Source organism: Telmatherina bonti (assembly GCF_933228915.1).
Source record: "Telmatherina bonti genome assembly, chromosome: 14".
NCBI lineage: Eukaryota > Metazoa > Chordata > Actinopteri > Atheriniformes > Telmatherinidae > Telmatherina > Telmatherina bonti.
In genome coordinates, this window is record NC_136612.1 from 12,967,746 (window position 1) to 12,994,463 (window position 26,718).

At 42.9% G+C, this 26,718-nt stretch overlaps 2 protein-coding genes across 2 annotated transcripts; one reads left to right on the forward strand and one right to left on the reverse strand.

Moving 5' to 3' along the window:
- Positions 1-22,790, forward strand: engl (endoglin, like; the record flags this gene model as incomplete). Its single annotated transcript, XM_079252673.1, has 16 exons — positions 1-106; positions 350-522; positions 2,182-2,319; positions 2,457-2,631; positions 3,619-3,781; positions 3,877-4,021; positions 5,281-5,464; positions 7,583-7,740; positions 8,363-8,518; positions 9,659-9,763; positions 11,620-11,700; positions 11,795-12,043; positions 12,140-12,589; positions 13,711-13,824; positions 13,870-14,017; positions 22,756-22,790. The coding sequence occupies 16 exons, from the start codon at positions 1-3 to the stop codon at positions 22,788-22,790; spliced, it is 2,580 nt and encodes an 859-aa protein (XP_079108799.1).
- Positions 22,791-23,883: 1,093 nt separating this feature from the next.
- On the reverse strand, positions 23,884-25,890 carry LOC306765267 (uncharacterized protein; the record flags this gene model as incomplete). Its single annotated transcript, XM_079252674.1, has 5 exons — positions 23,884-24,104; positions 24,225-24,390; positions 24,468-24,614; positions 25,374-25,537; positions 25,647-25,890. The coding sequence occupies 5 exons, from the start codon at positions 25,888-25,890 to the stop codon at positions 23,884-23,886; spliced, it is 942 nt and encodes a 313-aa protein (XP_079108800.1).
- Between the last annotated feature and the right edge of the window lie 828 nt (positions 25,891-26,718).

Here is a 26,718-nt window from a genome sequence, read left to right on the forward strand (position 1 = left end):
ATGTCACCAGGGGCTCAATCACGTAACTTCGGCTCCACGATGCCTTCACTGTCCGAGGTTGGATGGACTGTTTTTGGCCTCTTTTTACTATGGGAGAAACTGGCAGGTACAGTAAAGTCACATCATCAACAACTTTCTAACAAATATGATGTATTGCAAGTAGATTTTGTAAGTTCATTAAATTTTGGAAATTTTTTCAGGTCATTTCTGGAGACACAGAAATTAAACACAACATTAGAGAAAAAGTTTATGATTGATCAACGTTGATGAGAACTCGTTGTGATGTAACATTATTTCAAGATTTCATGGTAAATATGCACTTCATGATCATCCGTGTGTTCTTTCTTAGTTCAAGGTAATGAGATGGGATGTCCGCGGGTGGGCCCGGTGGGTTTGCTACACCCTGTTCAGGGTCTGCTGGAAAGGTTTAAGGTAGGCCCAGGCTGCGCTGCGAGAGAGAGCGGGAGCAAAGAAACTCATGTTGTTGCTTTGAGAAGAACGATAAAAAGCTCCAAAAACAAGGTAACGTATTTACTTTCTAATTTTTATTTTTTATTTATTTAATTCCAGACTTTAAAACTTTAATGGCAATTGAAGCTACTGACTTATCAAAGTGTCTTAAGCAGAGATATTCAGATAGTCTGAGGTTTAATTATATAGTTTTTTTCAACAAAATGAAAATGGAAAGAGTTTCAGAAATGATCCAAGGACATTGTCTTGGCTCTAGTCTCAGGTTAGGATAACGAATACTTCTGTTTAATAGTCTCTAATTATAACCTCACCTTTCCCAGTATTTATGCGACCTTACACACTCTGGGTCAATATTTTCAAGCAGTTCTGTTTCATGGCATTGAAAATATCATTTCAAATTTGTTTTGATTTGTTAAGTCCAGCTGAGGATGTTACCTCTGGGTCTGAGAAGCAAAGCCAATTCGGAGTTAACCTTTCTAATTGCCAGTAGTTGCTCACAAAATGTCCAGTTATGTTGAAATCAGAAAGTAAATAACACATTTCTTACCTTAATGAACATTATCTTGATGGTTTTTTCCATAATTATTTTTAACTGTAATACCTGATTAGTTTGTAAATGAAATATCATCTATGTGTTTGTGATTGAGAAATAACCATGGCTTTAATTATTTTCTAATTTCTTAACGAAATCTATTTAATGATAGTCATTTATTTTATCTGTGCATTACTTCCTTAAATAACTTTTTTTTTATTTTAATTATTTTAAACACAACCCTTTTATTTATTTGTTTATTGTTTGTTTGTTTGTTTTACATATATATTTATAGTTATAGCTCTTATTTGTCTTTTATTTACTGGCTTTTAAAAAAAAAAAAAGAAGTTTATTTTATCTTTTTCCTCTTCACCTCATTTATTTTAAACCCAGTGTTTCCCTCTTTCGGACCCCCCCACCCTGGGGGCTATGCCTTGCCTGCTGGGTCTGCGAGGTTGCCTCTGCAGTGCAGGGTAGCATTCAGTGTGGACAGATCCCCAAAATATCACTTCCTCACATCAACATTAGCCTAATATTAGGGTTTGGTGTTTGATTATGTAAATTGTGATTGGTTTATAGGTGGGGGGGGGGGGGGGACTTTAATTGTGTGCATGAGATATAATGAATGATTTGGTGTATGTTTTAAATTTCACGGGGTTATATGATTGGGTACATGAAATAATTTTAGTTTAACATTAAATCACTGTTGTTGCTACGTAAAGCATTCTGTGCTGCTTTTTGGTACGAAAAGTTCTATATGAATAAATCTTGATTGGCGCAATTTGATTTACAAATCTCCGTCAAATGTAGTCATCGCTCATACCCAGAGAAGCCTGAACAATCATTAAAACAAGATAAACTTTTAACACGTGTTTCAGAAACCACAAAACAGTCTGATTTAATTCCTATTAATAGCAAAAAAAATAAGGAGAAATGAGAAAAAAGGGAAATAAGTAGCGGAATAATTAACTCCACAAAGATAAATGTGGTGACAATCAATTCAAAACGTATTAAATGCATGTAAACAATCAGGTAATCATCTTGGCTGTATTTTTTATTCCTCTAATCAACTTTTTAATCTATTATTTATATCTGAAAAGCTTTCTTGTCTGCTGAATGTGTGTATACATGGAGGAATGTCCTCATATCCTACCAGATCTTATTTCTTCTGTCTGCAGGTGACGGTTCTGCTGCAGCCTTTGTCACAGTCTGTTTCCCCGCTCAGAGCCATCCACCTGGTGCTCAGCTCCAAGGTCGCAGTAACCTGGTTACTGGAGGCTGAACAGCTTTCCCCTAACCTCCCAGTACTGGTGCAGGTCAGTCACACTTTAGTAATGATCCTTTTTAAACGAGTGCACATTTTGATTGTATGCTTTATGAGCAGGCGAGTAAAAAAGATGATTAAAAGCCATCTGTTTCACTCTTTGTTGTATTTTTTATCTTTATCTGGAAGGTGTCCTCAAACTCCAGCGTAGAGTCACACGCTCTACGTTTGCACGTCCAAACTGTTCATTCGTTACCTTTACGCCCCTTTGCGCTGCACCGCTGGGCTCTGAAGCACCATGGCAACCTGTCCTCTCTGATGCACACAACAGAGGGCAATCGTGTCTATATCCGGCTGGGAGAGGGTGAGCAACCGAGAAACAATACTAAGTTGTTGTACTGTAGTATAAAAACGTAATTCTTATTTTGAATGCCTAACATAACCATCTGAAAAAGCCAGCAAGAATGATAACGTGTAGTGTTGGAAATCAGGTGACTTTTTACTAGGGGTGTTCAATACTGGCTGTTTTACCAATATTCAACATACCGATTTTGTTCAACTCGTAATTTATGATACCAATATCAATTGATATTTACATTTTTGGAGCCAGCTGTGTCAATCAAACAAAAATACCTGTAAAACTTTACATGCCATCAGTTTTATTTTATCATTTCCATTTAGAGGAGATGAAGCTGAAGAGTTTAATATATAATATGTGCAAGTTGCGTAAAATTTATGTTGATTAAAAAAGTAAAAAACCTATAGTGATCATTTCTGATATTGCACTTTAATGTTGAAATTGGCAGATAATATTGAAATGCCGATATTATCAGACATCTTTACAGTTTACATTGCAATGAATTGGCTCTTCAGTAAGCCTTTGTTTATTTCTCACATGGTCACACAAAAGGTAAAACAAGACTTTACAGTACAAAAACAAAACAATACAGAGCACCATGCTAGATAAGCAGCAGGAAAAGGAAATTTCTTGTAATGTCTGCCCCTTTTAAAAAAAAAACAAAAAACAAAACATAACGCACCAATAAATGGTTATTTGATTTTCTTAACAATATCCAATGAAAATAAAAGAAAAAATAATCATTATCATAGCATAGCATGCCATATGTCATAAGTCGTTCTCTTTATAGATGGATAATTTCCCACATTTTAACTGTTTGTGATAATTTCCACAAATTAAATTCAATTTCTCATACGTATAATTATGTACAGTCACATTTCCATGTACATATATATATATATATATATATATATATATATATATATATATATATATATATATATATATATATATATATATATATATAAAGTGACTCTCGTGTCCACATTTCAGATCCGAATCAACCTGCCGTGTGCCAGCTGGAGTCCAGGTTCCACTCTGACAACTACATGATCTCTGACCTGCAGCCACAGGCAGTGAAGGGTTGCAGCCGCACAACAATGAGCCCTGAGGTCCATGTGATCAAGCTCCATTCGGCAGGGTCAAGGTTCTGTCGGTGAGAACATGCGGCATCAGAGATCTGACTAATTCATTTGAGGAAATGACTGTTTGACTTAGATTAACCTTGTTGTCATGCTTCATCTCTTCCAGCTGCCTGCAGAGGAAAGTGACCATCTCTCTTGTATCCCCAGTGACCAGTGCAAAGCCACATAAAGTTGTCCTGATTTTCAGCAGCTCTGAGCCAGTCAGCTGGACTGTTGCTGCTCAGGATCTCCAGGGTCACATCCATGTTCATGTACGGACCGCAGCCGTCTACGAATTTACTCTGATGTATATGCTGAATCAGCTTCTCCTGCTGTTGTACAAATTAGCCAAACAGTTAGCAAGATGACTCCTGGACAGACCGTTTCCCTGTCTTCATCCTCCTTGGCTGAGCTTTGGTCACGTTTGCATTTTGCCAGTAACTCACCAGTAGAGATAACATAAGACTGTGTCTGGAACCCACAGGTGAAGTAGTGCAGCTCATCCAGGATGGCACATTAATGCGCGCTGTGTGCAGAGCATGGAGGAGATACCAGGAGACAGACCAGTATACCAGGAAAATGCGGAGCTGACTGTAGGAGGACTACAACCTAAAAGCAGCACCACTATCTGCTCCTTTGTACAAGGAGGAACAAGAGGAGTAGCTCTACAAGATGACCTCCAGCAGGTCACATGTGTGCATGTACCTGCTAAAACCATGGGGTCTTTGCTCATAGAACAACACCATGCAGCCGGATTGGCTAGAGGACGCCAGGATTAGCAGATTCGCCACTGGTCCCCGTTATGTTAATGGAATAGAGCAGGTTCTGGTTGCTGCCTGCAACACTCTCCAGCACGACCAGTTTGGCAGTGGGTTAGTAATGGTCTGGGGGGCATATCTGTAGCGGGCCGTACAGACCTCTCTGTGTGCCACCAAGAGACAACTTGGCTCCCGTTATATACCACGGATGAGGTCCTTGACCCATGTCAGACCATATGCTGCTGTAGTGGGACCTGGATTCCTTGGGATGCAGGACCAAGCTCGACCTCATGTGGCTGGAGTGTGTCAGAGCGTGTGATGGACTGGCCTGCTCGTTCACCAGACTCGAATCGAATCCAGCACCTCTGGAACATCATGTCTTGTTCCATCCACAGTCTCTACGTCTCACAATAGACCGTCCAGGTTTGACTGATGCCCTGATCCAGGTCTGGGAGGAGATCCCTCAGGAGAACATCTGGCATCTCGTCATGAACGTGCCCAGATGTTGCGTAGGAGTGTCTACAGGCCACATGGTGGCCACACACACACTACTGAACCACATCTAGAGATTTCCAGTTTGATCCGCATGTGATCTGATCTTTCCACTTTTATCTAATTTTATTGATCATTCCTATGTTTTGATTGACATATTCCACTATGAATTGACTAAAGATGTTTAACTGGAACATTTCATTCATCCTGATCCAAGATGTGATGCTTAAGTGTTCCCTTTGTTGTTTTGAGCTGTGTATTTCTCTCTCCTGTCTCGGCAGTCCTCCAGCAGTGTGTCCCCACCGTCTCCACCTGAGCCTGACCTAACCCTGTCCAGCACGCTTCACTCTGACCTGTCAACTGTTCCTGATCTTCTTCTCTGGGCTGATGAGTACGGCTACAAGGTGACCTCATACACGGAGGCGGGCCTGGCCAATCACTTTGCGATCCACCTGGGTGGGAAAGGTCAGAATCCTGGATGTCTTGGGTCCCTCATTTTTGGCTAAGACAACTTGTTTTGTTTAAGCGGTTGTTCTTTCAGTTTAGTTTCCAGTTAGCAACTGGTGATGGCGTTCCACTGCCTAGTTAATACAAGCAAAGCCTGTTAATGGAAACAAGTCAGATACGTATTTCCTACAAAGCCATTTTTCAAAAGTTTGTTTCGAATATGTTTCATCATAGGATGAAAACCAAACTAAAGAACCTGCAGTGCTGTTCGTACATGTCCACTAGAAGTGAGGTGTTGGAGCTTTGTGGTCAAATCCACAGAAATAGTTCTTTAAAGGTAGATTTTTTTTTAACTTGAGTTTAAAAATATTATCACAAGGGGTCAAAGTTTTACAAAACAAAGCATGTGATTAATTTCTTTCTTTAAGTTCATTTATTCATTTAGTCTGTTTTGTTTTTCTGCAGGTTGATTAAAAAACTTCAATCCAAATCATTCAGATCTCCTTTAATTTTAACCAAATAATATCAATAAAACAGGAAAATAACAGGAAACAACTTAGAAATAAGATAATCCTACAGTAGTCTTTATCTTAAGCCTGATATTGTGCAGACTGGGCACAAACACTCTGCTGTCAAAGCTACAACTTAAAAAAAAAGAAAAGAAATTAAAGCAATAAAAACACCTGTGCCAAATGGACACTCCTGAAATTATCTTGATTTGAATATATTTAATGCATCGCTGAGAGAAATTGTAAATCCTCTAAACTGATGAATTGTAAATTCAACAGTTCATGATTACTTTTAGAGTAATCATGTGTTGCATTTTTGTATGCACTGTTCAACTGAGAGGCAGGAAGAGAATGTTTTTACCTTCAGACAACAGGTGTAAACAGCTAGCAGCTTGGAATGCTACGAGCAACAGGTGTATTTAGCTAGCAGCTAGAATGGAGCTACCAACAAGATTAAACTGCTAGCAGCTAGAATGCCGTTACTAGCAGGTGTAAACAACTAGCAGCTGTGATGGCGCTACCAGCAGATGTAAACAGCTAGCAACTAAAATGCAGCTACCAGCAGGTGTAAACAGCTAGAATGCCATTACTAGCAGGTGTAAACAGCTAGCAGCTCTGATGGAGCTACCAGCAGATGTAAACAACTAGCAGCTGGAATGCAGCTAGCAGCAGATGTAAACATCTAATAGCTGGGATGGAGCTACCAACAAGATTAAACAGCTAGCAGATAGAATGCCGTTACTAGCAGGTGTAAACAGCTAGCAGCTGGAATTCGGCTACCAGCAGGTGTAAACAGCTAATAGTAGGGATGGAGCTACCAACAAGATTAAACAACTAGCAGCTAGAATGCCGTTACTAGCAGGTGTAAACAGCTAGCAGCGGTGATGCATCTACCAACAAGATTAAACTGCTAGCAGATAGAATGCGCTATCAGCAGGTGTACACAATTAGCAGCTGTGATGCAGCTACCGGCATGATTAAACAGCAAGCAGCTAGAATGCAGCTACCAGCAGGTGTACACAATTAGCAGCTGTGATGCAGCTACCAGTATGTTTAAACAGCAAGCAGCTAGAATGCAGCTACCAGCAGGTGCACACAACTAGCAGCTAGAATGCTGCTAGCACCAGGTGTAAACAGCTAAAAGCTGGGATAGACCTACAAGCAGATGTAAACAGCTAGCAGGTGGGATGGAGCTACCAGCAGGTGTAAACAGCTAGCAGCTGGGATGCAGCTACTAGCATTTAGCTCCGACCTGCTGCTATTAAAATGCTTTATTAATCTTGAGTTCAGCTCTGCATTAGAACCATCTCATGATGTACTCAACAATAGTGGGTTAGTTTTGGCACTTGGGGAGCACATTTGGGGGTTCAGGGCCTCGCTAACAAACCCACAGTGGCCCACTGCTACTATTTTTGATCGTTGCCGCCAGCTACTCGTAACTTCTGCATCTGCTGGCAGCAGGTGGACTTGTGGGCAAGGCTTTATTAGCTTATCCAAATCAAAATAAGAGGAACAAGCTGTTTTTTCAATTTTTCCAGTTTTTTACTCCACTCAAGTAATTTCTTCAGTTACTTACTTACTTAAACTAAAGCATTTGTTGACATCTATGTCTCTGTTTCTTCCTCAGATGAGGTTGCAGTGATGAATTCTCTGGTTATGAGGCCTCTTAGGACAGAAGAGAGCAAGCTGAGGCAGTGGCTTAACACTGGGGAAGGACAAGAGAGTTTCACAGTGAAATGTGAGGGTGGACTCCTCAGTGTCACGGTGGATCAGCAAAGCCTGCAGGTGTGCATCATGCTTATTAAGTGCAGCAACAAATGTGTGAGAAAAAAAAAACTTAACTAAAAGTAAAACGCTAGCTGCTCACCTTACAGGTTAGAGTAGTTTTAAACAAAATTTCCTTTATTTAGTTCATTTTAATTTTAGTTTTCCGGGCTAAAACCTCCTATCTTGTTTTTGTCACATGTTGTTTTGTCCTAAAGCAGTTGGTTGGCAGCAAATGTTGGTTTGTGTGTATGTTGATTCACAAGTGAGGATCTTGCTGAAACCCTGCATGTAGACAGGAAACAGCAGCACTCTGGATCTACAGCAAGGCTTTTCAAACCAAGCAGGAAACTGACAAACATCCACTTTAAACTGCAGCAGCTTCAGTCCTTTCCTGGCTGGTGCTGATATCTACAGTTATCTGATTATCAACTGTCTTGCATCAGATAAGTCTGGGTTCTCCCAGAAGACAGACAGTTAACTGTCTGGTGCCAGATAACCTGCCTGGTATCTGTCAGACAGTTACCCCCCCCCCTCCAAGTTTACAAACCCAGGCATCTGAAAGCCTCAACATTTTCATCATGGTCACGGAAAACAAATCATTTAGAAGTTTAATGTGCCAATATCAGTTCTTCTCCTTCAGAGCTTGTCGGTGCCAGTTGCGGCCGTGACTCTGCAGGATCAGAGATGCCAGGCTCTGTTCAACGGGAGCCATTTCCTGTTGGCGTTACCGGTCATTTTCTGCAGAACTGAGGCCGTGCTTGTGGGAGATCCCAGAGGGGTGCAGTACAAAAACACGGTGAGATAGGAACTATTGGCACAAGGGGGCTAAGTGGCATGTTAAATCTCTTTATGTCTCATGCTCTGTTTACATGATCACCTTGAGACAATAAACACAAAAGTTTGGTATAAACAAAAGTTTTGTTTACACCAAACAATTTATTTGTTGTTCAGAGAAAAAGATCCTTAAGGAAAACATCACAACATCAAACAATAAAATCTCTACTCACAAGCATGTAACTGTCTAATCAAATGTCATTAGTTTAGGAAGGACTCGTGCTGTGACAGGATTAAGATGGTCAAAGATTAAATAGTTTGCTGTAAAGGTATTGGTCAAATGCAGGCTCTAGGAATAAGGATTCCCAGTTTGGGGACAGACTGGTCGCTCCATTGGAAGAGTGATCTGCTCTACCAATGTGTGTCTATCTCACTGTCGGGTGCAGCTGCAGCTGGATGTGGAGGATAAGCCGAGTGAGACCAGAAAGTGCGGGTGAAACCGGGAAGGCAGGGCACGACATAAAATCACCTAAAAAGTAGAAAAAGTAGAAACTATTAGATTTTTTTCCCTAAATCAATCAGGCCTGATGTAAATGTAGAAGAAAAGACACAGGAAACTGTTTTTGTTTTAGAACAAGTAAAGTTTTCATACAGGACGGTTTCAAGATCCTTTTGGTCACATTTACTTTCATTTCTATTGAATCTGTTAGCATCACTTAGAAACAGATAATAATAATAATAATAATAATAATAATAATAATAATAATAATAATAATAATAATAATAATAACAATAATAATAATAATAATGATGATAATTATAATGATAAGAACAATAATAGTTATAATAATATAATAATCATCATCATCAGATTACATGACCCACAGAGACACAGACAGCTGATGACAGTTGACTCTTTAAGGGGTGAAGCAGAAAACCTGAAGTAAAATGTTAATTCAACAAGTCCCACAAACCAGTCTGGTACTGGTTTTATTCTGACCAGTGGCCACTGCTGCTGTACAAACTGTTTATAAGACACTTTGAATCCACGTGCCATTCATCTGCTGACGAACTGCACCTGCAGATATAAAAAGCCGTTTGGTGCATAATGAACACTTTAAATTGTGCTATTTGAACGAGTGACCCGTGTCAACATGACCAGAACATGGCCCAATCAAAGCCTAGAAACCAGACCTCTGCAAAGAGGCAAATGAAGCGAGCGTCTCAGTTAGGAGGCGAGAAAAGAGACGGAGAAGGAGAGAAGGATGTACAAGGGGAATATTTTAAAATACTAAATTAAGGATACAGTCATGTGAAAACGTACGCCATCTTGTTTGACATGTCAGGCCTTTTTTTAAACAGCAGGTAAACTGATGAGAAACACGTGACTTTTTACAAATATGTCAACAATCTAGATAAAAGTAAACCATTATGTAGACAGTGTGCGAAAAACATTTTTATTATTTCCACAGGTATAAATCCCTACAACAACCTGTTGTAGCAAATATGTGCCAATCCACTAGCCTTTCATTTATTTCTTATAATCTAACGGAATTTATTTATTTATTTATATCAGCTGTTTATTCAGTCTTATTTACATATTTCTTTTCATGTGATTTATTATTTTCTTAATTTTTTTAAAATTAATTGTATATTTAAATTATTTTATTTTATCTTACAGTATTGTAAAAACAAAAAATTCAAGCATTAAAGGGTTATGAGGATAAATACTGGATTTTTTTTAGCGCTTTTGTGTGCGTATTTTATTAAGCTGAAATGTTATTTTACCCGTCTGTAGCATGAAGGTATGTGTTAAAAAAAAAAATTACCAAGGAGCAAAAGACATGAGACTAACCCCAACCCTTCACTGTCAAAAGTCTTTTTTTTTTCAATCATCACCAGTTTATTAGAATTTATTAGAATGAGAGTGTGTGTGTGTGTGTGTCTTTTTTTTTTTTTTTTTTTTTTAACATTGACTAAAATGTAGAAAGACCAAAAAAAAAAACCAATAACCACAGTTTTACAGATGTGGTAAAAATAATGTTAATGTGCCTTTTTTTTTTTTTTTTTTTTTTTTTTTTGCATTTGTGCAGAAACATTATGGTTTTATGCATCTGGCTCCTTGGTGTCATACCTTGTCTATCTGGCTTCCCCTGCGCTTCCTGGTGTAGCTCGGTTTCTCCTGCATCTGTACCTGCAGCTGCGTTAACATGTCCCTCATCAACACATCAAACTCTGCAGCTAAAAGCCGCCTTCTCCCGTCACTCATCCCCAGTCTTAACAACACTCCTGTGGTCAAGAACTCACCCTGGTTACTTGTATTTTTGTACTTTACCTCTGTCTACAACACTGTTGTTAAAAAATAAAAAAAATAAAAGAAAAAAAAAGAAAAGAAACATTGTTATGTTGCTCCGTCTGCAGACTCATTATACGTGGTTTCTAGAATCAATAAATCAATTTTATTTATAAAATGTTGAATTTTATACCCTGCTATTGTTTGCTGATGGCAGTGAATGATGCTGTTAAAGCTGTGTGTTATCAACATGAAAATAAGAAAAAAAATATTGTATTTGCAATATTATAGTCAGAGTAAATTAGATAAATTAACATTTTGAGTTTGTCACATCATATACAAATATGTTATTAACTGTTTTTCTAAAAATGAGGGATTAAAACAGTCGTGTGATTTATGACATTAGGTCTTAAATCCCAGGAAATTGAGTGGATGGATAAAGTCCCAGGTCACACTGGAGGGGGTATATCTCTCGGCTCTCTGAAAGATGTTGCCTGGATGCAGCATGGGCTGCTCCAAAACCTGCACGTACTTTTCAGCATTAATGATGCCATCACAGACGTGCAGGTTACCCATGCCGTGGACACTAACACACCCACACATACACATCGTGGCTTTTGAACAATCCACAGGAGAATCATGTCAGTCCTTTTCCTCTTTGGCTCGGAGGACACGACGTTTAAAACATTTTGAGATGCCGACTCGTCGGACCACAGCACACGTTTCCCCTCAGCGTCAGTCCTGCCTTTCTGGCTGTTATTCTACTTTACATGGATATTAAAGTGTCTGTATTCTTCTGTTATCGCTGGGTTTTGTTGTCTTCTGTCCAGGTGTTACTGTGGAAAGATGAAACTCAGACTGCTGTGGCGCTCAGTGAGACAGAGATGTCCAAGCGTCCACTTAGCATACCCGTGAGATATCTACATTTTCATGCATCTTTATATATTTCATATTTATTGACATTCCAGGTCTATAATCTGTATTTTTTTTCTCTCTCTCTCTCAGATCAGCTGCTTTTTTGCCATCGCTGCACATCCCGCTGCCACTGATGATAACGTGACTCTTCCTCTGATTGGCCACTTTCCAAGCGGTTTACCACAAGGTCCAGAGTCTGATCCGGGAATCCGGCATCTCCCAACTCGCAGACATAGATCTGGACCTGTTCTTGTCCTGAAGCTTTCTGTCACTGAGCACTATGAGCAGACCTGTTCTGGGCCCTGCGTGATCACCGCTGACCACAGTGTCTACGTGGAGGTCTGCGTTTCAGGGTTCACTTTCTCTCTGCTTCTTTGGTTTAAAATTCGCCTCTCGACTCAAACATTAAAGTGATGTTTTCTTTTTTTTCCTCAGATTTCCGCGGAAGCACCCCTCGCCGACGTCGTTCAGGTGAAGTCGTGTTTTGTATCTCCCCAGTCTGACCCCAAAAAATCTCCTTTCTGGACCGTGATAAGCGACGGCTGCTCCTCCGACCCATCCCTGACCCTCATCACAAAGATAAACTGTGAACTGGAAGAAGAAAGTGAAGGTGAAGGTCAACTGGAAAAGACTGAGAACAGTCATCACAAAGAAAGGAAAGGCTCGAGAACGGCTGGGAGTTGGAGAAGTGGAGGAAAACACCCCTTAAGATTTAGTTTCGTCCTGCGGCCGGTTTTTAACGACTCCATGCAGTTTCTCCACTGCAGCGTTCTCCTGTGTGTGTCTGACTCAACTAAAGAGGAACCCATGAAGGAAGAAGTAAAGAATGACTGCCAGGGCAGGAAACATATTCCTCTACTGGGATCTAGATCACCCAGTAATCAGGTAAAAAACACACCACATCATACCCCTAAACCCATGTTAAGTAACGTGACAGTGAAGCAATAGATTATATTTATGCAAAAATGCCCCAAATCTTTCTTGATAAATCTGTATGACATGTGAATACTAACTAGGTAAAACGGATCAGGAGTTATTAATGTGACCTCAGTGAAAGAGCCAGTTTGGTTTTTATTGTACAACTATTTCACAGTCAGTGAATATGAAACATTTTTATTAATTTAAAAAATAGTTTTTCACTGCTTGTTAACACAAATATGCAATCAGCCAATCACATGGCAGCATTTAATCATGTAGACATGGTCAGGATGAGGGGAAGAAGTTCAAACCAAGCTTCAGGATGATGAAGGAAAGAGGATCTAAATGATTTTGTTGGTGTGAAACAGGATTTCCACACACAGCCATCTCTAGTGGTTGCAGAGGATGGTCTGGGAAACAGAAAATATCCAGCTGTTCAACAAGACCAACATGTCTTGTTGATGTCAGACGTTCAGAGGAATATGATGATCACCAGATCTTGCTTCCCCACAGCAGCTTGATGTCAGGGGTTTGAGTTTGTCTGTGGACAATGGGATTGGTGGTGGGGAGGGTGGGTCAGAATTTGGTGGAAACAACATGAAAGCAGCCCGGTGGCGCAGTGGTTAGCACTGTGGCCTCACAGCAAGAAGGTCGCTGGTTCAATCCTTGGCTGGTTTGGTCAGTGGCCTTTCTGTGTGGAGTTTGCATGTTCTCCCCGTGTATGCGTGGGTTCTCTCCAGGTACTCCGGCTTCCTCCCACCATCCAAAACACATGCATGATAGGTTAATTGGTCACTCTAAAAATTGCCCCTAGTATAAGCCCCTAGGAGTGAGTGTGTACATGAGTGGTTGTTCGTCTCTCTGTGTGTGGCCCTGCGATGGACTGGCGAGCTGTCCAGGGTGTACCCTGCCTGTCGCCCTAAGCCAGCTGGGATAGGCCCTTTTCTTGGCCCACTTTGGGCCCCTTAGTGCCAATATGACATGGTTTAACCAGCACAAATACCCATCATCTCCAGTTTCTTCATCATGCCTTTGGTGTGAAAGCATAACAACTGGCATAAAGATCTTCTTCTCTATTCCCATCCCAGTGTGAGATCAGAAACCTCTCCAGGCCCATGGTTGTCACCCATCCAATGACTTCACTGGCACCCAAAATGCGGACTCTAGCAGGCCAAAGAACCAAGAGATTAGGTATCGCTCCAGTGTCCAGTCTGAACCCAAGATACAGCAGAGTGTGATTAATTCAGCCAGTTTCCTCTGCTTCTCTTTACCTACATCGATCTCTGCCTCCAGACCCTGAAGTACAGACAGGACCAGTGATGGGAATTGCTTTTGCAGCTTTTGCGATTGGCGTTGGTCTGATGGGGGCGCTGTGGTGCATCTATAATCACACAGGTAAGAAGCTCAACTGGTCACACCTGACACATTAAACTGGAATGTTGTGTTAAACACAAAACACAATGCAACTGCAAGTCAGTCTTTGACTTGGGTCATTTTTTTCCCTTTTCTGTACCGTTAGTGTGTAATATACTTTGTTTTGGGTTTTTCTGTTGGTTTTTGTTAATCAGCTCAGCAGGCTTCACAACATACACGTCTCAGGATATTACCTATCCCACTGATAGGTCTTGTGTCTATTCTCATTCATTATATTTTAGCATGAAAAACATTTGTTTTAAAGGCTTATCTGCTCATTTGACCAACTGTGTTTGAGATGTTCACTTTTGACTTTGTTACATCCCCTGAAAGTGATGCAACCTGACAACCGCAGACTGGAGACAAGCCAGTGTGTCTAAGGTTAATTAAAAAGGCGTCACATGTGGAAATGCTATGCAACCTGTGGGTAGGGAAGGGAAGTTTGCTTCTGCCAAATCAATGAAAGCAATATAACAAAATGAGGTCTAACTGAAAACTAAACCCAAACAAAATAAACTCCTAACTCATCTACTAAGCTTAACCTGAACATATACAGTGAATGGGAACAACCTGTAACCTTAGTGTAGCCATACTCGCTTCACCCAGGGCATCCCAACTCACCTGGTCCATGTATCTGTTCCAAGCCCACAGGACAAAACAGCAGAGAGAGAATAAACGTGTTGACTTCCAGGTGTGCTGATTTTAAAATGTGGAATGTGATGTGGAAGCATGGTTAGGCAGATCTTTAACACCAGACATCTGAGGAGATGAGACAGATGGAAGCAGAAGCGTTCTGCACGTAACAGCGTTATATAAACCTCTCATTAACTATATAGTGCGCAACATTTATTAGGTGTGGGGAAATCAAAAATCAAGATTTTTTGTTTAACAATTTTAAAATTGATTTTTTTTTTTTTGTTCAAAAATCTTTTTTTTTTCAGTTAAATAAAATTAATCCACAATAAAATTTTTGTCATTTTTATTGGTTTTATTGATCTTTTTACTTGTCTTCTTGGGTATTATAGCAGTAGAATGATGGTCTGGCTACTGTGTTGGTTTTTACAAACTGAAATCAAGAAAAATTACGAGCAAAATAAATTTTTATTTATTTTTTTTCATTATTGTTTTTAATCTACAAAAATCAGCAATATCGTAGAATTTTGAGAATCGCAATTCAAATCAAATTGGCACCCAAAAAATCGGGATGGAAATGGAAATCGGAACCAATCGGGACCAAAGCCTATCAACACAAACCTAACATTTATACATAATGGGACCCTTTGTTTGGGGTCTCAAACTTACTAAGTCGATGCAGAATGGTGGCACTTGACTCACTGTAATCCACTGATTGGTCGAAAGAATCAATTTCCTGTGTGACTCAGCCAAACAGCAATAGTACCATGTTTTGTTTTGTTTTATATTTAACATGGAGTTTTTTGGTTTTTAAAACCAACATGACATGATGTAGCCACAGTGTGACATATTACATAGCTGACTCGCCAAACGCAGAGCAGATTTACTAAATGAACAAACCATCTGACCTGGAACCATCAGTGGTATCAGATTTTAGTTGCCAGACTTCTGAAGACAGACTCAGACCATGTACACACGTAGCTGGGTTTTTGTAAAACCCAATATCTTCCCCCTTCTGGCCAGTAAAAAAATAAGTTCACACGACTTTGTTTTCCTGCGGAAAAGAGAGGGAGAAAGGTGGAGCTTTTCTTCCGGTCAGTTTGAATGATGGTGGATTCAGTAGAGATATGGCATGGTTTTATTTAATAAATAAAGCAAGAGAACGTTGTCGTAGGGCAGTGATAGTCACTGTTAATGCAACAAGAGGCAGCAGAGAGCCCCCCCCCCCCCCCCCCCCCCCCCTCCTCAACAAAGCAAACAAAGCTAGGCAACGTATCCTGCTACGTTGCCAAATCAGTAACATTCAGCTTTTTAGCAAGGAATGGTCATTCTAAATATTGGACGGAGTAATGGCATCTCAGCCCCGTGTCTGGGTTCACCACAGAAATCCTACAGGAGCTGCGAGCTGATTGCTCTGATTGGTTGACGCCCTGCATCAAGCGGCAAAAGTTCAGCTTTGTCCATCTCTGGCTTTTGACGCGCGTCAAGCTTAAAAAACTTCATAATTTTCGGCGCGTTCCACCCGGAACGCCGACACCCAAAACGTTCAAAACGCGACCAGAGAAAGCTTGACGCCCCCTTGCCGCGCCTCCACATAGACTTTACATGGAAACCTGCCGCTCTTGACGCTCAAAATGCGTTTGGTCTGAACACACCGTAATCCTGCCCATCTCATGATGTCATTTCCACAAAAGACGAAACATGCTTCCAACGTGACATGGTTAGGTGGTGGAAAATATCTGTCCTTCATCTCGTCCTTTGCCTTTGGATGTCTATGTGGAGCGCTACTCCCAGCAGAACAAACACAAAGTGGCGGGACAACAGATAACGCCAACGCAGTGTTGAGGACGACCATGCTGTTGAACAAAGGTCACACAGGTGACATCATGGTCATTTTTTGCAATTTCAAAACCTAAAATTGAGGTTATATATGTCCGCATGCAGATGTGCAAACGGACTATTTGCATATCTTCACTTTGGTCGCGTAATGATTGCAAAAATCTGCGTTTTGGTGTGGATGAAGGACCAAATCAGAGAGAAATATCTTTGTTTTGTGAGATACCTACGTGTGGACAAAACCTCAGTATTCAGTACGCACATTTCGTCATTGCCCTGCAATGTTCAGAACATAAGAGATCACACATCACAATGGCCATTAGCTCACAGCTGGGCTTCCCTTTACACGCAACCAGAAACAGGATATCAACACACTGGCTGTAGAAAACACACGGTGGCTAATTCAGCAAAGAAATGCAAGAGGATGTTATTGCAGCAAGTGAGGAAAAAAAATAGAGAAGTTGAGATAGCAGGAGATAAGACAAGAGTCGACTTTTACTGGCTGGAGAGAGCTCAGAGAAGAGACAAGATGTAAGACGGATGCTAAATTAGCCTTCATTTGGGGCGGGGGGGGGCTTCAGTGAGAAAATCTGTTTTAGCTCAGTAGAGTTGCTTCAACAAAGACTTTGTAGTACATCCTTTAAGTTGAGCTTTCAAATATTCAAATATTCAATATTCATGTCAAATAAAATTGATATAATTTATCCCTAGTTGAAGACGTTAAAGCAGAATACTGTGGCCGTAGTCTTATTTAGTCTACAGTTCACGGTTAATTAAAACTTAATTATAACAAGTTAGTCAAGTTTGACTAACTTTACACAACTTTGGATTTCAGCATTTTCCTCATTGGACTAACAAAGACATTTTAGTTCCAATTCCACATGTTTTTACTAAAACAGGCCTTACAAATAGTCATAATCAATGTTTGATCAAATCTTTAACCTGGATTTGTGCTTGTAGACCACCAATCATTAAATGGATGAATTGATCTTCATGTATGCATTGTGACATCTGTATCGAATGAATGAGTGGACATTTTGAAGACTGGATGAGTATTTTTGGACTTGTTGCTTGAAAGAGGCAGATGCTAAAACAGAATACTCCAGACAAAATTGTAAAACAAAGAGAAGCTGTTTTTTTTTTAATGAAAGATCCATCCATCCATCTTCTGCCGCTTATCCGGGGTCGGGTCGCGGGGGCAGCAGCCCAAGCAGGGAAGCCCAGACTTCCCTCTCCCCAGCCACATTTGCCAACTCTGCGGGGGGGATCCCGAGGCGTTCCCAGGCCAGCCGAGAGATGTAATCCCTCCAGCGTGTCCTGGGTCTTCCCCGGGGTCTCCTCCCAGAGGGACGTGCCTGGAACACCTCACCAGGGAGGCGTCCAGGAGGCATCCTGACCAGATGCCCGAGCCACCTCAACTGGTTCCTCTCGATGCGAAGGAGCAGCGGCTCTACTCTGAGCCCCTCCCGGATGACCGAGCTCCTCACCCTATCTCTAAGGGAGAGCCCGGCCACTCTGCGGAGGAAACTCATTTCAGCCGCCTGTATACGAGATCTCGTTCTTTCGGTCACGACCCACAGCTCATGACCATAGGTGAGGGTAGGAACGTAGATCGACTGGTAAATCGAGAGCTTCGCCTTCTGGCTCAGCTCCTTCTTCACCACGACAGACCGGCGCAGAGCCCGCATTACTGCAGACGCCGCACCGATCCGTCTGTCGATCTCGCGCTCCATCCTTCCCTCACTCGTGAACAAGACCCCAAGATATTTAAACTCCTCCACTTGAGGCAGGACCTGACTCCCGACCCGGAGAGGGCAATCCACCCTATTCCGGCTGAGGACCATGGTCTCAGATTTTGAGGTGCTGATTCTCATCCCAGCCGCTTCACACTCGGCCGCGAATCGCTCAAGCGAGAGCTGGAGATCACGACCAGATGAAGCCAACAGGACCACGTCATCCACAAAAAGCAGGGACCCAATCCTGAGGCCACCAAGTCGGATCCCCTCAACACCTCGGCTGCGCCTAGAAATTCTGTCCATATAAGTTATGAACAGAATCGGTGATAAAGGGCAGCCTTGGCGGAGTCCAACCCTCACCGGAAACGAATCCGACTTACTACCGGCAATGCGGACCAAGCTCTGACACCTGTCGTACAGGGACCGGACAGCTCGTACAAGGGGGTCCGGTACCCCATACTCCCGGAGTACCCCCCACAGGAGCCCCCGGGGGACACGGTCGAATGCCTTCTCCAGGTCCACAAAGCACATGTAGACTGGTTGGGCAAACTATCATGCCCCCTCCAGGACCCCAGAGAGGGTATAGAGCTGGTCCACTGTTCCGCGACCAGGACGAAAACCACACTGCTCCTCCTCAATCCGGGATTCGACTATCCGGCGGACCCTCCTCTCCAGGACCCCTGAATAGACCTTACCAGGGAGGCTGAGGAGTGTGATTCCCCTGTAATTGGAACACACCCTCCGGTCCCCCTTCTTAAAAAGGGGGACCACCACCCCAGTCTGCCAATCCAGCGGTACTGCCCCCGATGTCCACGCGATGCTGCAGAGGCGTGTCAGCCAGGACAGCCCCACAGCATCCAGAGCCTTAAGGAACTCCGGGCGGACCTCATCCACCCCCGGGGCCTTGCCGCCAAGGAGCTTTTTGACCACCTCAGCGACTTCAGCCCCAGAGATAGGAGAGTCCACCCCTGAGTCCACCAGCTCTGCTTCCTCATGGGAAGACGTGTTGGTAGGATTGAGGAGGTCTTCGAAGTATTCCCTCCACCGACCCACAACGTCCCAAGTTGAGGTCAGCAGCTCCCCACCTCCACTGTACACAGTATTGATGGAGCACTGCTTCCCCCCCCCTGAGCCGCCGGATGGTGGACCAGAATCTCCTCGAAGCCATCCGGAAGTCTTTCTCCATGGCCTCGCCGAACTCCTCCCATGCCCGAGTTTTTGCCTCGGCAACAGCCGAAGCCGCATGCCGCTTAGCCTGCCGGTACCCATCAGCTGTCTCCAGAGTCCCACAGGCCAAGAAGGCCCGATAGGACTCCTTCTTCAGCTTGACGGCATCCCTCACTGCTGGTGTCCACCAACGAGTCCTGGGATTACCGCCACGACAGGCACCAACGACCTTACAGCCACAGCTCCGGCTGGCCGCCTCAGCAATAGAGGCACGGAACACAGCCCATTCGGACTCAATGTCCCCCGCCTCACTCGGGACATGTTCGAAGCTCTGCTGAAGGTGGGAGTTGAAGCTCGCTCTGACAGGGGACTCAGCCAGACGTTCCCAGCAGACCCTCACAACACGTTTGGGCCTGCCAGATCTGACCGGCTTCCTCCCCCACCATCTGAGCCAACTCACCACCAGGTGGTGATCAGTTGACAGCTCCGCCCCCCTCTTCACCCGAGTGTCCAAGGCATGTGGCCGCAGGTCCGACGATACGACTACAAAGTCGATCATCGAACTGCGGCCCAGGGAATCCTGATGCCAGGTGTACATATGGACACTCTTATGCTGGAACATGGTGTTCGTTATAGACAATCCATGACGAGCACAGAAGTCCAATAACAAAACACCATTTGGGTTCAGGGGGGGGGACCATGCCTCCCAATCACTCCCCTCCAGGTCTCACTGTCATTGCCCACGTGAGCATTGAAGTCCCCCAGCAGAACAATGGAGTCCCTAGAAGGAGCACCCTCCAGCACTCCCTCCAAGGACCCCAGAAAGGGTGGGTACTCTGAACTGCTGTTCGGTGCATAAGCACAGACAACAGTCAGGACCCGTCCCCCCACCTGGAGGCGGAGGGAAACTACCCTTTCATCCACCGGGGTAAACCCCAACGTGCAGGCACCAAGCTGGGGGCTGATGAGAATGCCCACACCTGCTCGGCGCCTCCCACCATGAGCAACTCCAGAGTGGAAGAAGGTCCAGCCCCTCTCGAGGGTACTGGTTCCAGAGCCCAAGCCATGCGTCGAGGTGAGTCCAACTATATCTAGTCAGAACCGCTCAACCTCGCGCACAAGCTCAGGCTCCTTCCCCACCAGAGAGGTGATGTTCCACGTCCCTAGAGCCAGCTTCTGCAGCCGGGGATCGGACCGCCAAGGTCCCCGCCCCTTGCTGCCGCCCAGCTCACACTGCACCCGACCCCTACGGCTCCTCCCGCAGATGGTGAGCCCACAGGAGGTGGGGCCCATGTAACCCTTTCGGGCTGAGCCCGACCGGGCCCCATGGGCGAAGGCCCGGCCACCAGACGCTCGCTCTCGTACCCAGCCTCCAGGCCTGGCTCCAGAGGGGGGTCCCGGTAACCCGCGTCCGGCCAAGGGAACATTCATGCCCAGGTTGGTCGTCATCATAGGGGTCTATGAGCCGTGCTTAGTCTGGTCCCTCCCCTAGACACCTGTTTGCCATGGGTGACCCTACCAGGGGCATAAAGCCCCCGACAACATAGCTGCTAGGATCTTCGGGACGCACAAACCCCTCCACCACAATAAGGTGACGGCTCAGGGAGAGGTTTTATGAAAGAAAGTAGTTTTAATTAGTTGGATTCATATTCAGAACCTAAAATAAAATATAAGCCCGTAAATGAGTTAAACTTGGATTCTATGATTGTTTTATGCTAATTCCTAAGTATGAGGAAGATGACGATTACTGTGTGAGTAAAGAATTTGCATTAATTTGAATTAATTTGAACACAACTGCAGTGAAATAGAACAGGATTTTTTTTTACTTTAACTTTTAAGGCTTGAACACAGTTGTTCCTCCTCCTCTCCTCTTGTTAAAGATGGAGATTTGAGACCTGTTTGCAAACTGTAGCAAGAAACTTTTGTTTGGCATTAAACACACTGAGCTTTTAAAACTTTCATCTCAGTTTCATGTCTTTACATGCTTGAATTTTGTTTGTAGCGACTGGTTTATGGTTTAATGTTGAGGTTTCTGCTTGTATGTGAAGGCAACACTGGTCAGCCACTCATTTCAGCACAGGATTAGTGTCTTTCCAGGAATCTCTGCATCCACTTCTCCCATCAAAAAGTACAGTTTCTACAGTAACAGTGCATCAGAATCAGCTTTATTTGTCACTGAGAGAGCATCCCGGCACAACGACATTGTTCCAGTGCAACCTGTCCGAGAATCAGACAAAACAACATACATGTGAGAGAAGCAGGATCAGGCAGACGGAGGCAGCAGCCATGAAAACAGCACACCTTTTATACAGAATGAGGAAAATATTACATGAGTGAGGATGGGTGGGTGTTAAAAAAAAGAAGTATTTCTAAACTTCACCTAAAAGAGAGAAGGATAAAGACCCTAAAAAAAATAAAATAAAAAAAAATAAAAAACACACAGGGCCTATACTGGTCTGGTCTAGGTTCTATACTGGTCTGGTCTGAGTTACTAGATGACCACATCATCAAAGCTGCAACGATAATATAGAAACATTAAAGATGAATCACGTTAATGTAAAAATGATGGTTCTTCCTGTGTGGAAACTATAGAACAACATTAAATGTGGGTTCTTTTGAAGGAGGACGTCTCGAGTATTTCAGAGAGGGTCATTTAAGCGATGAGACCTACGGGGGCCGCTGCCACGGGAACCCACCATCCCCATCTGATCAGTCCTCCAGCTCAGTATAGAGGTAAGTTCTGATGACCTGGAGAGCAGAACGAGGAACGGACACATGTCGGCTGACGGCCTCTTTAAAATGAAAGCGAATAATAACAGAGTAATGCTGCAGGTTGTGTATCTCTTCATCTGAGGTTCTCATTTTACACCTAATGAGGAGATATTTATGTTTTAATGTCTGTAAAATCATAATTAGGAGGTGATTTCTTTTCATTTTGAGTTTTATATATATGTATTTATTTGGGCTTACCCATTCCTCCCCCTGTACAAATATTGTTTTATTATTACTAAGATAAAAAACAAGCATTTGCTTTTAACTTCTTCTGTTTAGTTCAGCTGTGTTTGTATTTCTTTCAGGCCTCAAAGATCAAAACGATGCCAACTGAATGCTATTAATAGTCAGTCAAACCAATCAGAAGCTTATCAGCAAACTTTGTTGTTCGTAAAGATGCGATTGTTACACCGGCAAAGCGTGAACAGTGTGATCTAGAGGCCAAAGCTGCACAACTGTAGCGGTTGGAGGCGCCATTACCAGAAAAACACGCCACAATTAGGCGAACACCTGCAGATTTCATCTGCAATGTGTCAGATAAGTCTGAACAGTTTTATTCTTTTATCTCCTCCTCAGGATTTCCTCCTGCAAATCTGAGAGAGGAGAACTAGGACACAACTTGTGTGCATCAAGAAAGAGAGCACAGCTGCTTGTGTATGTGTGTGTGTGTGTGAGATGAGACGTTTTACAGTGTCACTGCTCTGCATCAAGGATGCAAAAAAAAGGTCCGAAAACATTTGAACGCAGAAGACTTTGCTCACCGCAGCGCCGCGTAAAGCCGTGTGTTTGACTCAAAGTGAAAGATTGCTCGTTCAATGATGCAAGTCACGCGAAGAGAGCCTCATCTGGGCGCAACATCGAAACGCGCTTGGAGTGACTCAAACAGAAAACACGCCATCATCGCATTCAGTTGTTTTGTTGTTTTTTGTCCGTACGTGGGATAAGATCTATCGACAACATCTCCAGTCTTGTGTTTGTCAAATGAAATGTGCTTTGTACCAGTTAGTTGTTGTACCGTATGGAAAACTGGATGTAATGTTAATGTGTTTGTTCGAAGCAGAAATAAAAGATTTGCAGTCTTTCAGATGCAAACTGTAAAGATGTCCGTTGCATTTTTTATTTTTCACACATCCTGCAAACACCCATCTAGTTTAATCCACGTTGTGGTCTCAGTTGCAAACAGATTTTTAGAACTACAAGTAAAGTTTGCTGAAAACAGGTTGGTTCATAAACATCTACGTCTCACATGAGATCCTTTATGGTGGAAAACGTATTCATGCAGGTTTAAATCTGCTTTCATCCAGTTTTTACTGAACATGATGTGGAGGTTTTGGTGAAAAGTTGTCCGTTTCCTTCCTTAGGACCAGACGGAGGATACCTTTTTCATCCAGTCATGGTAAAATTACAGACATACAATCTTACATTGCATAATATTCAGGACAGTAATGCCTGAAAATGAGGACGCTGTTACCTGGTACATCCCAAAATAATCTCTACATTACATGAAGGAGCTTTGATGTATACATGTAGACATGCCATACTGGTTAAAAAAAAAAAAAAGAAAGTAAGAGGGTAAGAGAATGTTTCCATTGCAAACAAGTCCAGCTATATTTGTATAATACATGCATGTTCATATCACAGAACATTTATAAAAGATTATAAATGGTATAAAGTTATGTACATGTGCCGTATCTCCCCGTAGAATCATCTTCTTGTTGCTTCGTGGGCCCGGCTGCCGGCGTACATGTTCCCATAACCGCACTGTGTCTCTTGGTGGCGCTGCAGGTCCACCCTGCGCTGGAAGCTGTGCTGGCAGTGAGGGCAGCTGAACGGCCGGTAGCTGCTGTGCTTTCGGCTGTGAGTGATGAGGTTGGAGCTTTGGCTGAATCCTTTACCGCACACTTTGCACACATGTGGCTTCTCACCTGATCACACACCGGAGGCAGGAAAGAAATCAAGAAAACATGCTTCACGCACGACTTCAAGCTTTTAAAAGCTTGTTTTTCTCTTCTTTTTTTTTTTTTTTTTATCGTGTTGTCTCTCACCTGTGTGGATAAACGTGTGTTTCTTCATGTCTGATTTCTGGTGGAACCTTTTCCCGCAGTACTGACAGGGGTACGGTCTCGTGTCGGAGTGGATGAGGAGGTGAGTGGACAAGGTGGACGAGCGCTTGAACACCTTGCCACACACCTTGCAGCCGAAGCTGCGCTCCTGGAAACACACAGACGAACCTTATAACGGTTTATTCAAATGGAAAATGCTGCATTTGAGGCTGGTAATGATCTCACCTTAGTGCGAGCGTAGCTGCCGTTTGCTCTGAAGCTGAAGGGAAGGTGGGATAAGTCTGCAGCGGTGAACGATCTTGTCAGAGGGACAGAGAAAGTGTTGCAAGCATGTTCCTGCTGCCCACCTGACGTCAGCACGTCTGAAACAGACTGAGGACAGACAGGGACTGAGAACAGGGTGAAGTGAATTCATGCTGGACCGAGCGACTAACAGTGTTTTGGGGTGAAATCCTTGCAGCTTCTGCAGCTCGTCTTGCAGCAGGAAGGGGTCAGTCACTGGGTACGAACGACATGAGTCGTCTTATCCAAACATTTATGCATTTTTGTTTAAATTTCTTTTTTTTTTTTTTTCTTTTTTTTTTAAATGGCTTTAAATTAAACAATTTGCCTCAAATTCTCGTTAAACATTTGCATTTTGTGCATTTATAAAAAACAACACTGCTGCACTTTAAATCAAAGACCATGTGGGGAAACTTTTCTCTTGTACCACAAAGTTTCTCACGCTGTTTGTTTCATGTTCAGTATAAATAACGCGACAGAAGAGAGAACAGAAGCAGAAGTAAAAGCAAAAAAAAAAAAAAAAAGTTATTGCACCGTTAGAGAAACTGGGTCTTATCTGAGATGAGAGTTAAACTGATTCCACATTTCTAGGCGGTCCAAATGAAATTCCCGTGTGTTTGGTATGAAATCTGAGCAGAATGAACACCACAAACCTCCCAACATGGGGAATCAGCACATTTTGTGGATGAGCGTGATGAATAATAGGTTGCACCTGGCAAGAGGTTTCCTCTTTTTTCCACATGCAACATTAGGTCAACTTAAGCGCTTCAACTTTCAGCATCCTGACATGAGAAAAATGTGGTTTTGACATTTCATTTTAAAATTCCTTGCAGTCCAGAGCTGCCTTACCTTTTCACAGAGCGGACACTCTCTGACGGGGGATTTCAGGTCCGTGTGCGACGTGTGGTTGAGCAGCATGAAGACCAGCCTCTCCAGTTCCCGCTCCCTGTCCGATCCTCGTCTGTCCGATGACCACGGGGAGACCAGCGACGACGTTTCTCCTTTGGCTTTTGCTGGACGGACAACAAGGATGGCGAGGATATTAAATCTCATGGGAGTAAACTTTAAACTTTGCTTTATCTTTGGTGTGTTTTCTGTCCTGAATATTTAAGTTCTTCGTACCTGAAGACCAAGATCTGTCTGCGAGGGCACCGTGGGAGTGGGCGGCCATCCCATCCCTCGGTGAGGAGGCTTCAAGGTCTCTGACTCCTGACGATGGCTGCACAGCCTCATCACGGCGCCCTCTGTCTTGTCCCGTCGCAGACTTCCCTGCATCTCTTTCAGGCTGACTTTGTTGTCTGAAGTAATCTTTGGCTGGATTGATTAGATGAGTCCTTTTACTCTTGACGAGGAAAGAGCGCGGCATGGCAGAAAGGTGCCCAAGGGAGCTGATTTTCAGAGGAAGAGGGGGTGAGGGGGGGGTAAGAAAAACAAACCGCTGCACTATAAATCTGCAGGAGTCTGAGAAGTCAACGCTTTCATGTCACTTTTACAGGCTCGCACGCTCACATGTCGCACACCTGTTGGTATGCCTTCAGTTAAAATGCCAGAGCTTTGAGGTTTCCTCAACAAATTCAGCCTGACACCTGCGAGTTTCAGGGCTCTCACCAAGGATAACCCTCCTCTAAACTGACTGCTGCAGCTTTTTAAGCCCCTGTTGGAAGTGCATGTATTAAATGCAGATATTTAAAGCAAAAAAAAAAAAAAAAAAGTCATTTGAGAAAATAAAGATAACTAACTTACATATCTTGTATGCAGTTGCATGATTTATCAACTACGCTATAGTTGGTTAAAAATCCACAAAATATCGTTATGTAGCTGGATAAGTTTCAAAGATAATAAAAAAAAAAAATAGATTAAAGCATAAAAGAAAAAAAAAACAAAAGAAACTTCAAAAGCCTGAAGAGAATTAACAGTTTCTAATCGTCGTGACATTTATTTTACCTCCTAATCTGATTATTCTGCAGAATATCTGACACCAACTGCACTGAAAAGTCAACCAGATAAGTAGTTTGATTAATTTAAAGTGAACACAGATCATAAATTGAACATATATGTGGATATAAATAACGTTGCTTTGCTATAAAGAGTTGAGGGAACGTGCAGATCTTACCTCTATGCAGCTGAATGCTGACTGTTTTGTTCCTCGTCACTGACGTGATCATCTCTCTCTCTCTCTCACCCATCCACTGAT